Raw genomic sequence first — 16143 nt, forward strand, 5'->3', positions numbered from 1 at the left:
TGGAATGCAGTATACCACCAGTGTCTAAACAGAGCAGAGTTAAAACATTTCAAAACAGTTGGTGTGCTGATGTCACCGTGTTATTTAAGTACATATAGTTGAGGTGTTAAATGCTCGTGTAAGATACGGAGGTGCTTGATGGTATCAGCTGGTCTAAAGAAACTGCTCTGTAGAAAGAAACTGTGTCACCTTGCATATCTGGACAGAGTAGCTGAGCAGGGTACTGAGGCTGGTCTTGCTTTTGTTTCTGGGAAGATACTCCTTCAAACTGCCCAGTGGTAGGTACTCCATGATCAGCTTAATGGCCTGACCACCTACAAGCAGATTTACACACAAGGGCAGTTAGAGACAAATTCATCAGCAGAAATCGCACTTCACTAAATTCACATGAAATGAAATGATTAATCATGTGAATGAAAAATGATTAAACATATTTTCAGCTTCCTAGGCAGGAAAGAGTGTTGCAATTGTGTAAACGGGTTAAAGAACGTTTCTTTTTTGCTGCCAATGGGGATTGTATCATCCAAATGCTTCTTTGATATTTTAAGTATTTGGGAAATACTTTTGTAACAGCAACAGTCGTGTTTTTTTTTTTTTTAAACAATGGAAGAAAATTAATTTACAGAAAACTGAATATTCAAGCCTATGAAAGATGTATTAGTAATACATGAAAGGCTGGGGCTATATACTGTTCATGCATGCATATTTGGGTCTGTGTGTATACCCTTATTGAGTACTTCAATAATTTATGAATTATTCCTCCTGATTAGAACTCAAAACTCTCTCTGTTTAAAATATTTATAATCTGTGATGCCTAACTTAATATGCAAGTATGTTGGTGCCTCTGTAATTCCCGACCCTATTCTCACCTTTTTTGCTCCACTCATATATGTATGTATTTCTTTTTTCCCCCCTTTTAGTTTTGGGTCGTGGCGTATCTTTTGTGACTGTTTTTCTTTTTACTTTTACAACTTCTTGAGTTGTGATGAGTTGTTGTAAAAGAAAAATATGGTGATATGTGAACATATGAAGATGCTTTAGTTGGCCTGCCTTCGTGAATAAAACTAGTTTTAAAAAAAACAATGGATCTCTGCTAAAATACAATCCTATCCATATGACTGAATTTTAGCATTTCACTTAAGGACACTGAGCTACACATTAAGTGACGCATTCTTTTAAAGGCCACACTTTTTTACACTAGCTGCCCTAGACAGAGCATTTGTATCTGCCTAATAAGGCGGGAACAGTAAGAAGTTTTGTGAGATCTTAGTAGTGTGCACTGCAGCGCGAATCCAACATCATGTGGTTTTCTGTTTGCCCGCAAATTATTTGTTGATGTTTATTTTAGTGTGTGCACTCTTTCCACCTCACCTTCCTCTTGGCAGATGCCCTTGTATTTGACAATGTTTTCATGGTAGAGTGCCTTCAGGATGTCAATCTCACTCGAGAGGTTGTTGCTCTGCTCCTCCCGGTTCTCAGGCTTTAGGGACTTCACTGCCACTAGTTCACCTGTTTTATCTCCCCGAGGATCATAGCGACACAGCTCCACCTTACCAAAGTGGCCCTGCACGAGGAACATGAGAAAGTCAATTTATTTGGACGATCCTAAACAAGTTGTAGTCTACCTCCTATGTAGGACCAGTATTTTCTTAAGTCCTTCAGTGCTGTTCGGTTCTCTTGTTTATCTTTACATATTTTTACATATTTACGCGTCTTGAAATTTATAGCTTGATCATTCTGATAAATGGTAACATCTGCTAATACAGGATAAAACAATTTACCTCTCCCAGATCTCTGATCTTCTTCAGGAATCTCTTTTCAAACATCGTTGGGTCCACCTCTGGTGTAGGCTGGGGTTTGATAGATGGATCTGTGAGATAGAAAAAAATAAACAAATACATTGAACTTGCTGGGTAAAACATGTCTTTTCCTTGACATAAGCCTGCTTGCGTCATAGGAAGTCTGTTGTGGTTGACAGCGTCAAAGTTTTCACCAGAATTTTCTGTGGTTATGTAACTGCTTGCATGTTCTGGTTTCCACAGTCAAGCAAGAGTCATTCTGTGTAACCATTATCAATTATTTCAAAATTGTTTATTTGACCAAAACAGTGTTTTCCTTCTAATTTTGAAGCCTTTTTAGGTGTAAATTAAAGATGACTAATTTTCGAATTAAGGTGATTTTGTAACTGTCTTGGGATTTTAATGTACAAAGGTCAATATGCTTTAAATTTAAGTAAGATACACTGCAGTATCCACTGCTGGCCAGCAGGTGGAAGAACAGAGTCTATTACGTTGCCATGGGGCCCAGCTGAAGGGCAGATCAGTGATACTGCACCCAGTGAACTTCCTCATGAACATCTAAGTTGAGTAAACAACTCTCTCTCTTTGCGCTGTGTAGAGGACTGCTGCTAAGTGAGAAACAAAACATGCAAAACATTCAGATCATATTCCAACTGTAGACAACTGCCTTGGATTTTTGAACCTGTTACTGCTTTTAGCCCGTTCTGCGGGGTACGCTCAATCCTGTTCAACTACATGTTTCAGGAGGCGGATAAGGCAGCAATAAAACTGCAGAACCAAACCTTTCATATTCATACTTCATAATTGCATCCACTCCACTATATGGAAATACAATCATGTAATGTACAGTACACACAATCCTCTCATACATACTCTTTTCCTCAAGCATGTCTATGTCTCTGACGATTGCCCTGAAGAAAGGTCTCTTCTTTGGATCGTAGTTCATGCAGTGGGTCATCAGATCAGCCAGCTCTTTGCAGTCTGGGGTGGCCAGTTGGCATTCTGTTTCATAAAACCTCTCCTTCTGCTCAGCACAAACACATACATTTGAATGAGGAGGTGAAATGGGAAAATGAACAGGAATTTTAAAAAATGTAGGAAAGCTTCACATTTTAAATTAATGATTAGTTTAGATGCATGTATGATGATATAGAATCATTGTCATATAACGTTCTTGTGTGTGCCTCCTACCTCTGTGAGTTTCTTGTCTTTGAGAGGGACTTCTCCATCATAGCAAATCTCCCACAGGGTGGTACCAAAGCCCCATTTGTCAGCTGCGATGCTCAGGGAGGACACGCTCTTGACACACTCGGGAGCGATCCATGGGATACGACGCACACAGTCTGCAGCGGAAAACAAAGTCAGCTTATCTGTTTCAGTCCCGCAAGTGCCTTCATAAAAACAAAAGTTGATTATTGGAAATGTGTGAAAATACAAAACACGGAAATTCTGAATTGCAATTATGTTTTACAGCACGGACGTGATGCTAGGTACAAACATGTACTCACTTATCTTCTTACCCAAAATAGCCTACAGCAGATTAAAAAATATCCTAATATTATATATATTATAACCACACCTGCCCTGTTCTCATCAGGCTGTAATATTTACATTTCTATCAAAGTTTTGTGGTCCACATCCTAAAAATGCTTTGCAGCACCTGAAGAGCTTAATTTTTCCATTACGTTTGCATTTTTTTCCCTAATACTATTATTCTTTGACATTTTGTGATTTTATCATATAATATGGTTATTTCTCTTCATATTGGCATTTATTTCAAGTCAATCTACCGTAGATCTCTCCTATGTTTCCCTTCCTGAGGCTTCTCTTTTTTTTCTCCTTACCACTGATTTGTCCACATCATGGGTCTAAGGATAGAGAATAATGTACAGGATGTTGTACAAATAAAATCCTTCCATGAAAATTTGGAATTTTTGTGACTATTTCTCTTCTGATATAACAAATCAATCAACAGGAAACTGTTAAACAAGTCTTGTTATTGTAAGAATACCAGATCAGCCTTAGTGGCCAAATATGTACACACATACAAGGAATTTGACTTTTTCGTTTCAAGTTGTTTTCAATGTACTCACACATAGTTCAAGAAAAATATAAGGATCATAGAAACAGACATAATCATGGACAACAAAGCTGAACAAAGAAGAAGAAATAATGATAGTTATAGTGTGTACAGACAGACAGACAGATAGATAGAGGAATAAATATGAAATCGATAAAGTTCAAGATTATGTTTAAAAAGGCAGTTAGGTAAGTACGTGTTGAAGCAGAGTATGTATTTTAAACCAGATGTATATGTTTTATAATTTGTACATTTGAGTGTAACAGGTTTTTGACACTACAATCAATAATATCACTGCAACAAAATGCTAACACAATCTCTTATGTAAAAACACTATTTAAAAAGCAACTGTTATGGCGTGACCTCATGAATCTGAGCTGACATACCCCCACCATGCTCAAAATACCACGAACTAACAGTGAAATACAGTCCATCTCTGACAGGCTGACTGGGCAAGTGGCTGGATTAAAATGTTGACTGACTGCATCCACTGAAACTAAAAAGCTTTGGCTGGGATATATTACTCTTACTGGAAGACAAGCTAACTGATTGGCTGATGTCCACAGTTGGCTTTTTGGCTCCATAAATCCATAACATCACATGAGGGGTATGTATTGTAAGCGTGTACAGCTCAGAATGGAGGACTAAATTAAGTGAAAATGGAGGAGGAGTAAAGAGGGAACGAAGCAGCTAAGGGGCTGAATGGAGCGAAGGGAGAAGACGGGGACAGAAACAGGAGCAAGGCAAGAGATAATTGAGTGTGAGGACAAAAGAAAGAGAAAAAAGAAAGACAGTGATGAGCGGGTTTGAGGGTAAAGCGATCAGAGATTGCTGGGAAGAAGGGAAGCACACTCCCAGTGGGTTTCTCAGCACTTTGCCCACAATGCGTTCAATCAAATCTATATACAAGGACATCGATGCTGTAACTGGAAGACTGATTGTTCTACAAAGTGATGGAGGCAGAAGAAGAAATGTAAAGAGTTCTGGGAACAAAGAGGGAGGGAGGAGCGTTCCCAGGAGTGTGATGCGATGGACATTTGCAAAGAAACATTTCCAGTCTGTTCCGTGGTTTGCAGATCCATCTGTGCAGCCACACTGCGTTACATCACACATCTTCTAGCTCTAACAGACAAACAGAAACATGAGGCAGCCATTTGAGGGGAACTGTGCAATCTGAGAAATGTCCTTCTTATTGTGCCATCCTTCCTGATCCCAGATCTAGCCTGTGCAAAACAAATTATCGTTTGAGGGGGAAATGGGCCCAGTGCAATGTGTATTGATTATGTGCCAAATATGAGTCCCATTACTGACTACCTCTGAATGATCAGAAATGTTCTTTTTTTAATTTGTTTTTCTCTTTTTTGTCTGTAGTTTGTGGGAAGGAATGAGGGAACAGAGGATGACATAACTAGACAACTAGAATTACCACCTAATGGGTATATGCCTCCGCCAACCAGCCAAGTTGTAGTTTACATCCATGTCTGTCAAGAAGGGATTTAATAAAATAGTTTTAAATACATTTTTTTTTTGCAAAATGGAAGTGATATTGCTTTCATGAAAATGTGACTGATAGATAAACATACAACCCCAAAACAAAAAGCCTCCTGCTACGATCATCACTGGTGTGAAGGCATAAGAATCCAACTCAGAGTGCATGGAAAAAGCTTCCTCATCATCAGATTTATGAGCTGAAATCTTGACTTGGTAGTCTAACGTCAATGGATACTTTCATTTTGCAAAAAGTGTTTGTCAAAACAGTTATAAATTTATTTTAATTGGCATTACTCTTTGTATCTTGGAGTTCTAGTTCATTATTTGATAAGGATTGCAAATTATTCTTGCCAATCTGCTGTCAAAATAATTTAAGTTAAACTTTAGTACATGTAGTGACAGTATTCTATCTGTTCTCATTTTTGGTTTCACCATCATTTACAGCTAACCAGGAAAAAAAGAGGAAGTTGTTGTGAAATTTTCCATTGAAGGTATTTTGTAAACATTTAGGTTTCCATTTGAGTAACCCCAGAGAGAGGGAGAGTGAGACAGAGAGAGAGAGAGAGAGAGAGAGAGAGAGAGAGAGAGAGAGAGAGAGAAAGAGAGAGAAAGAGAAAGAGAAAGAGAAAGAGAGTGTGTACGTGTACTTTGTACCCACCCTCTCTGGTGAGTACTGTGATTGGTATTCCCGGGTCGCTTAACTTGATGAAGGGCCCTCCTTCATCAGTGCCCAATCCGTCTCTGGCCAGCAGGATGTTTTTAGCACACACAAAGCCATGGACCAGCTTTTTGTCCTCCTACAAACACAAACAAAATACAGGAGAGCTATTAGTATATATGTGTGTGTGTGTGTGTGTGTGTGTGTGTGTGTGTATATATACATATATATATGTATACATAAATACACACAGACACACACACACACTCACATATATATGTGTGGGTATATAAAGATAAAAAATCATGTTGACAATATCAGTCTAACATGGTGCAGGTAATCCCATGGATGAACACAGCAATTACATGCTTACATTCCTACAGTTTGTGTGCATGTGTATGTGTTTTCCTTTCTCACCAAGTAACTGAGAGCTGAGGCCAGCTGCTTGGCCACCTGGAACTTCCACGGTGTGCTGAGTGGGCTATGCTGTCTCCTCATGAATACATCCAGTGGTCCTAGCTGGACAGACTCCTCAACCATGATATCTGTTCCACATAAAGAGGCAAAGATGTAAGAAACAGCCCCACACTCTCATTCACATGTACACACGCACACAGTTCTTAACATGAACTTACTCTCCTGGTGGCGGACACACACTCCATACAGCAGCACGATGTGTTTATGGGAAACTTGTCGCATCATGCTGGCTGTTTCGAAGAAGGCCTGTCATCAGAAAGACAAAGATGAGTCAATGCATAGCACATTACAGGAACTATTGTGGTCTGGTTAGCATTTGAAACAGCTTGCTGCCAATAAATATTAGCTTTCAGTGAGGCAAGACGTTACAGATTGGATAAGGTCCTCACCGAAACGGTTCTACAGTACGCAGTACAGTACAGAATTCATGAATGTGTCTCACCAGGGATATGTCCCTGTGTCCAGAACCCAGCACTTTCAGGACCACCTTGACCTCCTGGAAGGATGAGTAACCTGCATCCTCCTCCTCCTCACTCTTCACCCTCAGTGTGCCTGAGTAGATGTTAGTTCTTGTGCCCCTGCCAAGGTGCTCCTCCTGGTTAACGCAACAGAGAAGAAAAAAAGTTACATCCAGTATCAAACTATGGCTAATACAAGAAAAGGGTTCCTGAAACTTGTGGTAAATACATTTTCTGTGTATAGGAATAGCTTTGGTTAATGCTTGTTTATTCCTTGTGTGCTGGACGATAAGCAACCTCTGCGTGTGAAGCCTTATTAGAAATGAGGAGACAAGTACTTGTTTTTAGACAGAAATAAGTTCAACTGGGTGTTCTGTGGGGGAGATATGTAACCGAATATTTATATATACTGTATATACAACACCAAACATATAAAGAAATGATCAGGCATGATGGTGTTTTTTTGTTGTTATACAACTGCAATCCTATTTCTAAACCAATAGTTTGTGTCAAAATATTGATTTCTTTAGCTGTGTAATAACCAGGATATTGCACATTATTGTTGGGTTTATTTTGCGATAATGACACGTTGCTTTACATTACCCCATTTATTGTCACCCTAATTCACATAAATGACATGCAGAACACTGGAAGCTTAAATACATTATATGGACTTTTTCATTATTTATTTGGAGAGTTTTACATCTTACATCATATCTACATACATCCTATAACAGCACTGCATAACTATCATAACATGGGAGACGGACAAAAAGATGATGAGGTGTACCTGTTCAATCTCCTCCTTGAGAATGCGATGAAAGCTGAGCTGACTCTCCTGCATGGGGGTCTGAGGGGTCGGCGCTCTATCTTTAGTGACCACCAGCAGGTTAGAAATCTCTGCAACACAAACACACACATGTTTAAAGGGCTGTGCCTCCGTTTTTGTATGAAGTTGTGCATACTATAAAGTAGGAACATTTTCATAAAGACATTTTCAAAAGTATGAAAGTTTTTTTTTTCTTCTACATCAAACTTGACAATTGTTTGTGTTCGGTAATCCCTCACAGAGAATGTCATGTCTGCTTGTTTTGTTGTCAAGGTCATGTTATTGTCACACCGTTGAAAGTTGATTGATTTAAAAGTCTGCACTGAAATCACACAACAACAATGCACCCTGAACACAATAAAAGCTGAAGCAATGCTCACTGAGAGGTAAACTTGGGTTGAAGTGTCTAACACCCACAGATGCTGCAAATGTATTGATGCTCATATACACACTGAAAGCAAAAGTGTGTTTACATGTGGTAAAACCAGCTCTCAACAATTACGTCAATGTGGCAATGATGTGAGCAGCTATTTAGGCTAGCGTGCCAGACTGATTCAGTGTATTTTTTGTATGTACAGAGCTGCGCGTGGGAGGACAATGTGAAAATGTGCCTCTGTGCCTGTCAGCATACTATACATGCGTGCACTTCTGCATGTGTGTGTCTGTGGGTGTCTTATGTTGTGACAAAACCAGCGCACTGTGGTTTAAGGGGGAAAAGAATATCTGCACTCCATCAGCATCACTCTGCTTTCACTGTCAAAGGATGTTAGGAGTATTGTTATGTAACATGCAATCTGGGTTTTGTGCAAAACTCAAATACAGCATGCACCCACGGATTAACTGCACCCTGTCCTTAACCCCTTAACCTAATCCAAGCCTAACCTATCATTTACATTAACACTAAGCTAACATGTTCTTATTCAAATTTGCTTATGTAAAAAAAACCCAATTCTAGTATCAGGTACACACACCTATTGAAATTTAAGCCATGTAGTCCTTTTACCCATCTGCCATTCATTTATAATATTTTACCACAGCTAAAACCACACATAGACTCAAAATAACAGTAATGAAAGTAATAGATTTTATCATATTCCTGGGATGCAGGAACACCAGTGTTTTATTGTCATAGCTGGGATGTTGTATAATACATCATTAATATTTTAACAACACAGCACTCCAGTCTCTTATCTTCCTTTAGAGCAGATAAAGCTACAAACCCTAACCCAAAACAGTTATGCCTTATGATAATAATCAACACCGCACAACCCCAACAAACATAAACAGCTCAACACATCCATGCCCACATGCATACATGACTCCACCTTTCCCTGAGTGAAGTAAACACAAGAGTGCTAGCTTGGCTCCGGAAACCCACATTTACAACTCTCTTCCTCCTTGACACCATTTGAGAGACACGCTGACACACATACATTGTTCATTCCAGCTTCAGTTACCCTCATTTAGATAAAAACACACAGAACAACACACACACACACACACACACACACACACACACACACACACACTTTCTATAAAGGGCAAATCCACTTTAAATGTTGTATGGAGGGAATGCTTTGCTTCAGTGACCTCTATGGTTTGAAAGGTTAAAGTCAGTTGCATTTCTGTCCCAAACCACTATCACAGTTAGGTGTGGTCTGTTGTATGTATTAATACACCTAGCTGTGATGTATCAGTACACAAAACAGCACATAGAGTGCAGGAACACCGCAGAGTATTCAAAGCATTCTTTCTTAAGCAGTCTTTTATCACATTTAGCATCTTACCACAACTGCTTCAAATAGCTTTACGTTTTAATTCAACAAGTTGCAAAAAACTGACAAACTTAACTCATATCGAGCGTTTTCGGATTGGATTCAAAATGGTCTTTCACTCTCCATCAAAGATGTCAACACTCAAGACATACTTTTCTGTAAGGTCCATTATTGCTGTTGCTCTGCAGTATCCTGTAATATGTGAATTTTAATACAATGGAGTACAACCGTAAAAGTATGTATGTGGTCCTGTACAGAGATAGGTTTCTTGCAGGAATATGGTTATTAGAGTGAGTTAGGCTAATCTACAAGAAGTGGGTAAGATGGGTAAATGAAATAAGATGAATTGTTTGTGGTAATTAAGACCCCACAAATTCAAATGTAAACATATTTATATATTATATATGTTTAAGTCCTAATATTTTTTAAACTACATATAGGACATTTTAAGACTTTTTAAGTACCTGCAGAGAGTCTGATTGTATCTTTTACATTCCATTTGTATTAAGTGATTTCAAGTTACTTAAAAGCACAGCTCACTTGAGAATGAAGGTCTGCTTAACCGTTTCTAGCTTGATGAATTTGCAGTACTATGTGCTTCCCTTCTTATTTAGTAATTGAGCGCTGGGTGCATGTGCTATTGAGTATATCACCATGTCACTTTCCATGCCTGTGACAGCATTAAGCCTACCTCTAGGCTGTGGAGGGCAGCAGCGCAACAGCTGGAACTGGAGGTTGTCTGTGCGAAGGTTTTGGCCCTCCAGGTGCTCCAGCAGCTCTGCAAGAGTGGCCCGAAGAGTCTCAGTTCCGTACAGGCGATACCCATCGGAGCCCACCTCAATCTGGAAGTTCTTATACTGACGCACAGGACGAGACTCCTTCAGGTCAATCTGAGTGCAAAGAGAGTTATTTGGGCAAGAAGGTTTACAAAGCTCTTCAAAGCTCCACTGACACATGTAAACACCACAGATATGTGTCACTCAGATCTCATATAAACTGTGACTGTAAACGGTGGCTAAGATGACCCATTGGGTCAGCTTTATGAATGAGTGTGAGTGTGTGCGTGTGTGGATGTTTCCTCCTATATGGACTCATAAAGCTGCAGAACACTGTGGTGACCTGTCCTAGTCCAAGCATCCTGTAATCCAATATAAAATAAACCAACAAAATTTGGTGTGGTGCTTGTGTTTATCTATGTGTGTGTCCTGCAGTCTGGTTAGTGAATAACCTACACAACTCCTTTCCAATACGTCACTGAGATGCCAGGACAAATTGCAAAACAGGATCTCGAAATACATCCGTTTTTCTCTACCACACACCAACAAAGATGAGTGTAGTTTTGATTCCAGTTTTCATTTACAAAACATGACCGGCACTTCAATTTTTTGTTGGCAACACCAAATATATCTTATATAAGTGATTAAACTGGAACTAGGGAGATTTATTTTCTTCAGTTACGTCAACAGCCACAGCACCTCAATTTTGGATTTCCTCCAATTACTGTAATAATATTTGAATTCATTTGTATTCAATTTCTCAAATACATCTTCAATGTATATATTGAAATGAACTGATAGTGAGACAGCAGCGCCCCAGCTTTTGGTTATAACAATACTTATATTAAGAACACATAATTTACTAATAATTATACTATAATGGAGTAATGTCACTGTCATTTCCCAATATTTTCCAGAGTTCAAAAAGGACGGGATAGTCGTAAAACAATTCATGGGGCTAATTTGTCTACTCTATCTCGATTTCACTGCAGAGAATAAACAATATTTAGCTTACTGAGACCTAATGAATTAAGTCACTCTACCTCAGTGCAGACCACTGTGATGATGATGTACTGGTAATCAGTGCAGCTCCAGCGCAGGATGTAGGTGCCCTCCTCATTGCCCTCCTGACGCAGCTTGTGAATAGCATACTCCGTGCTTGGGAGTGGAAAAGAAGATTTAAGTACAAGCTTCAGTGAAAGATAATACATACAACATAGGTTAGTATAACTGCTATATTGTTAGTATGTCTATCAAACTGTATTTGTTTTGTTGTGACCTGTACATGGTACAGTTTTCCTTCAACAGATTTTGAAAGTTATCTCTCTATATATTATGGGCTTATTTTGTGTGCTTTAAACCTTTTGAAAATTTAAATTATACAAACACAAGCAGAATCTAAATTTAAATAAACTTTAGATTGCTAAAACTGAAAACGTTGGTAAACAAAATGTAAGTTAACAAAACCTTAAATAAGGCCAACTTTAAAAAGCAGAGTGTGATTTCTGTGCAGCGATGGGCAAACACAATTGAGGGGCAGCAGCAGATGGTTTGTGATGGACACATACGTACACACACATTTACACTAATAAAACTACCAGTACACACCAGATGGGTCCGTGGCAGCTGTTTTTGGTATTGTGCACCACTGAAGCAGGGGCCACCTCCTTGCAAAGGAAGTGATGGGCATCCACTGTCAGCCTGAAGTACCCATCCACGAGGGCGGCAAAGGACAGAGCTTCAACCCTTGAAGCCATTTGCAACTCCTGAACAGAGAGGAGATGATGAGAAAGAGATTAAGAGAAGGAGGGAGGGAAGAGCTGATTAGAATAGGAGGTATTAGAAAAGCCACAGTACTACAGAGGGCTATCTAAAAGAGCAGTATCGAATTACAAAACTCGAAATCCATCATCATGACGAAGCATCATATCAAAATTAGTCATGGTTAATGGCATCTAGCAAGAGAGAGGCTATGCTTCAACATGGTATACATGGAAACAAATGTTGCTGTTGGTCACATTAACTATAAAAACAAGAGGCGGTACCGCCTCTAGTTCATTTTTATGAGAACTAGAGGCAGCAGTCTAAGTTATTAAAATATGCACCAATAAGTGATCTTATTATGACTGTGCTATAACTAATCACAATGGTACTAATTTCACTGAGTAGGCTTGAGGCCAAAAAAAGCCACATGAATTTTGTACAATAAATTCTTTTAAAAACTAATTACCTAAATACCAATACCTTTAAGCAGGTTCCTACACGTTTCACTTCATAATTCTTTACTTTTACAGGCTCAAATTTGCAGACTTCTTATGCAAATAAATGGTTGTAAAATCCAACGGTTAACATATATGTTACATTCTGGCTATATGGTAACATAATAGACTCTGTAGCTCATTCAAATCATTTAACAACAAACAACAAACAATTAAATTACCAACGAACAAGCTGACAAATTCATCTCTGCTCCATGATGAAATAAACTTATCAGTGCTAACTATACTATATTAATTTCCCTTAGCATAGTGAATAAATAATATTATATGATTTTGTGTGTGCGTTTGTCCCAATATTTAGTTTCTTTTATGAATAAGAACCGAAAATGAATTGAAAAAAAAAGATAATTTAATTTTCACTGCATCTTTGCTGCATCTTTAATTAACTGTGTTATTATGTGTTATAAATGATGATAAACACAGGCATAAAGGTTCACTTGCACAGAAAAGATGATATGTATACTTTTCCTATCACTGCATAACTGATAAATGTCCAGCCAAGCTTAAGATTTGATTATTTGTGATGATATGTACAGCATATATACAATTCAAAGATCCTGCAGCATTTTCTTCCGAACTAATTTAGTCACGGATGTCCAGATGTGGTTCAGATTTGAGGCACTTTGGGTAGAGTTTGGCGTAGAGGCAGCTTTGCATCGCAGCGTGTATTCAGTCAGACGCTTTACTTCGTGACTTGCTTTCGATAACATTAAGCCTGCCCTTGCCTGCACTCCCTAAGATAGTGTTACACATTTTGTCCGCAATGGCTGACTGCTCCATGCTCTGCTTCTATGAACAATTCATTATTAGAAATTCTGATTATTTTCTAAATTTTAGACAACAAAATACAGACAAGTCTGTAATAAAATTTCATACTATTTTTTCATACTGCAAATTACAAAAATCAAATTCCATACTTCCTATACTACATAGGAACCTGATGATGGCAAATTCAGGTGTAATACTGAATGAATGGAAAAATTATTGATCTCTGGAATGATAAGCAGGCTTCAGAACTAAAACAACATTGTGGAATTTTTACTTTAAACACAGTTTGTTTACAGCTTCTGTCTTTGAATGACACTATTTCACTGAGCAACATGTGACATGTTGTAAAGGACAATCTACTGTATATAATAAACATATGAAGTTACAATTGGGGGTTATTAAAAACAGATATTGATGTCTAGGTGTCAATAATGAAATCCAATCCCACATGAAGCGCAGTGCTTTTTGATTTGTTTGCCTCACCATCCTCTTGTTGTCCTGTCTGGAGATGGTGACCATGGCCTCTTTGATGACAGCATGTGTGATCTCATGGAAGTCACAGAAAATCACCCAGCCTTCGTCTGCTTCTTTCTTTTTGTCATTTTTCTGTTTTCCATCCAACTTGTTCTTCTTTGACTTGCCCTTTTCTTTGGTGATCACAGATGTCTATTTTAAAAGACAGACAAAAAACATATACACTCACAAATTACTAAATAAAAACAAAACCAGCAATACTTTCAAATAATGTCAAAAACCATTCAAAATTACTGCTATTGCCTTTGCAATGTTTGTCCTAGATAATATGCAGCACCATCACATTTGGACTAGTTACCTGTAATGTGAAAAAAATGAAGACAACTGTACTGCATTTTCAAACTAATTCATACTCATCATCAATATAATTGGAAATGTGTCCACCTGCTATCTCAGTATGTCATTTCTTGATTGGTTTTATATAAATTTCAGTACTTTCTGCATAAAAATGGGAAACATAACCTTGAAATGTTCTGCTTTTCACGAATTGGACAAAATAGCAAATAAGAAATAAAAACATACACATTTGTTCACTTTCTTGTCCGTTAAATACCCCTATGATATACCTATAGGGACTTGGAAATTGAGACTTCAAACAGGGAGTTAATATTTTTCTTTTATGATGTTTGACAACTGTTTGTAACTGACAGTTTATCTGACACTAGTGAAACTAGAGGCCATTATCTCTCCAACACAATGTCTTCTTCACACACAGTTTCACTCACTGCAGCAGGCTTCTTCCTCCAGGAAATACCAGTGGTACCAGTAACCAGGACCTGCATGTCATGGCTGGGCTCTATGTTCTGACTCTGGCTCTGCCCTTGACCCTGGTTGTAGTACCCTAGAAACAGCAAACAAACATTAGATAGCGGCAGTTACACGTGAAGCCTAAATATTTAAATCCTGCAGTTGAAGGACACATAAATTGTAGACTATAAAAAAAATATTTATATAATAGTTAATGGTTTTGTTTTGGGTTTTTTTTTGGGAGTCTTATTGGCCACGGCTACTGTATGTTTACACTGAAAGAAACTCTGCTCTTAAGCAGGAAGCTCAAACCATCCAGCTCTGCATCAGTGCTTGAAAACTTCACACGGTGGTTAGACTCATCCAGGGTCTGGTCTACTCTGCGATAAGTAGGATAATGTGACATGTAAACATCTTGTTCCTTTCACTTTGGGTTTTAACCATCTACACAAACTCACGCAATATTTCAGGTGTCTTTCAACATCAACAAACTGTTTTTCCTTTAGAACTGTGGGCAGGACACCACAGGTACTCTGCATGTAAACACACCAAACCAACCACTGTCACGTAACCACCGTGACTAAACTGCAGCTATTCAAATATTATAACAGGTCTACAGAAACAAGTAAAACAAGATATCAGTTTTGTGGTAGCGACTATATTTTGACTGATCATTTTATCTGTCTCCCTCTTTTGTGTGATAGTTTTCTTCCGTTGTAATTATATCAGCTGCCACAGGGATTATCTTAAATCATCTTTAATCTCCTGTAGTACCAGTAAAACTACCACCCACAATGAGCTGTTGCATGCCACAAACTTGGTATGGTGCCTGAGAACTTTTTTTTTTAGATTATTTTTTGGGCATTATTCCCTATTGATAGGTCAGCTGTAGAATGACAGAAAATGTGGGAGAGAGAGGGGGAATGACACGCAGCAAAGGGCCACAGGCCTGAATTGACCCTGGGCCGCTGCAAAAGCCTTGGCATATGGGGCGCACACTCTAGCAGGTGAGCTAGAGGCCGCCCCGCCTGAAAACTTACCATAGTAACCTCCATTGCAGAGATCTCCTTCCTGCTTTACACTGAGTGAGATGGGCTCAAACAGCTCGCTACCCAGGCCGCTGGTCAGGCCCTCCAGTGTGGCCAGGTACTTGATCTTCAGATCGTACGGTGTGATGTTACTGTCCTTCATTGTGCGGCGGTTAAATTCACTGAGGAATTTCTTAAAGACGTTGTTGATGCGGATGCGTGTCAGAAAGTTGCGCTGCTTAATGTTGCGGTTCAGAGACTCTGGGATGAAACGTTTGTAGCTGGAAGGATTGAGACAGAAAGATAGATGTAAATTTAAGAAAAAAATTTGTAGAAACAGTGAAATCTTTTGATTCCTTCTCAAAACTTATCTTTCAAAAAACAGGGTTCCTATATATTAAAGAAAGTGGGATTTGAGACTTTTTAAGATTTTTTTTTACAGCC

At 38.6% G+C, this 16143-nt stretch overlaps 1 protein-coding gene across 1 annotated transcript in view; it reads right to left on the reverse strand.

Annotated features, from left to right (window-relative positions):
• Positions 1-16143, reverse strand: part of jak1 (Janus kinase 1) — a 69215-nt gene that overhangs the window by 35438 nt on the left and 17634 nt on the right. The window contains exons 6-21 of the mRNA XM_042514698.1: positions 15712-15980; positions 14650-14765; positions 13874-14056; positions 11952-12109; positions 11387-11501; positions 10259-10457; positions 7754-7863; positions 6948-7100; positions 6664-6751; positions 6446-6573; positions 6029-6167; positions 2991-3142; positions 2673-2823; positions 1782-1870; positions 1372-1564; positions 190-314 (exon numbers count right to left, since the gene is read on the reverse strand). Coding sequence (XP_042370632.1) covers positions 190-314; positions 1372-1564; positions 1782-1870; positions 2673-2823; positions 2991-3142; positions 6029-6167; positions 6446-6573; positions 6664-6751; positions 6948-7100; positions 7754-7863; positions 10259-10457; positions 11387-11501; positions 11952-12109; positions 13874-14056; positions 14650-14765; positions 15712-15980 — 2368 coding nt within the window. The remainder of the gene's footprint in view (positions 1-189; positions 315-1371; positions 1565-1781; positions 1871-2672; positions 2824-2990; positions 3143-6028; positions 6168-6445; positions 6574-6663; positions 6752-6947; positions 7101-7753; positions 7864-10258; positions 10458-11386; positions 11502-11951; positions 12110-13873; positions 14057-14649; positions 14766-15711; positions 15981-16143) is intronic.

The sequence above is a fragment of the Plectropomus leopardus genome, chromosome 3, assembly GCF_008729295.1.
Source record: "Plectropomus leopardus isolate mb chromosome 3, YSFRI_Pleo_2.0, whole genome shotgun sequence".
NCBI classification, from domain to species: Eukaryota; Metazoa; Chordata; class Actinopteri; order Perciformes; family Serranidae; genus Plectropomus; species Plectropomus leopardus.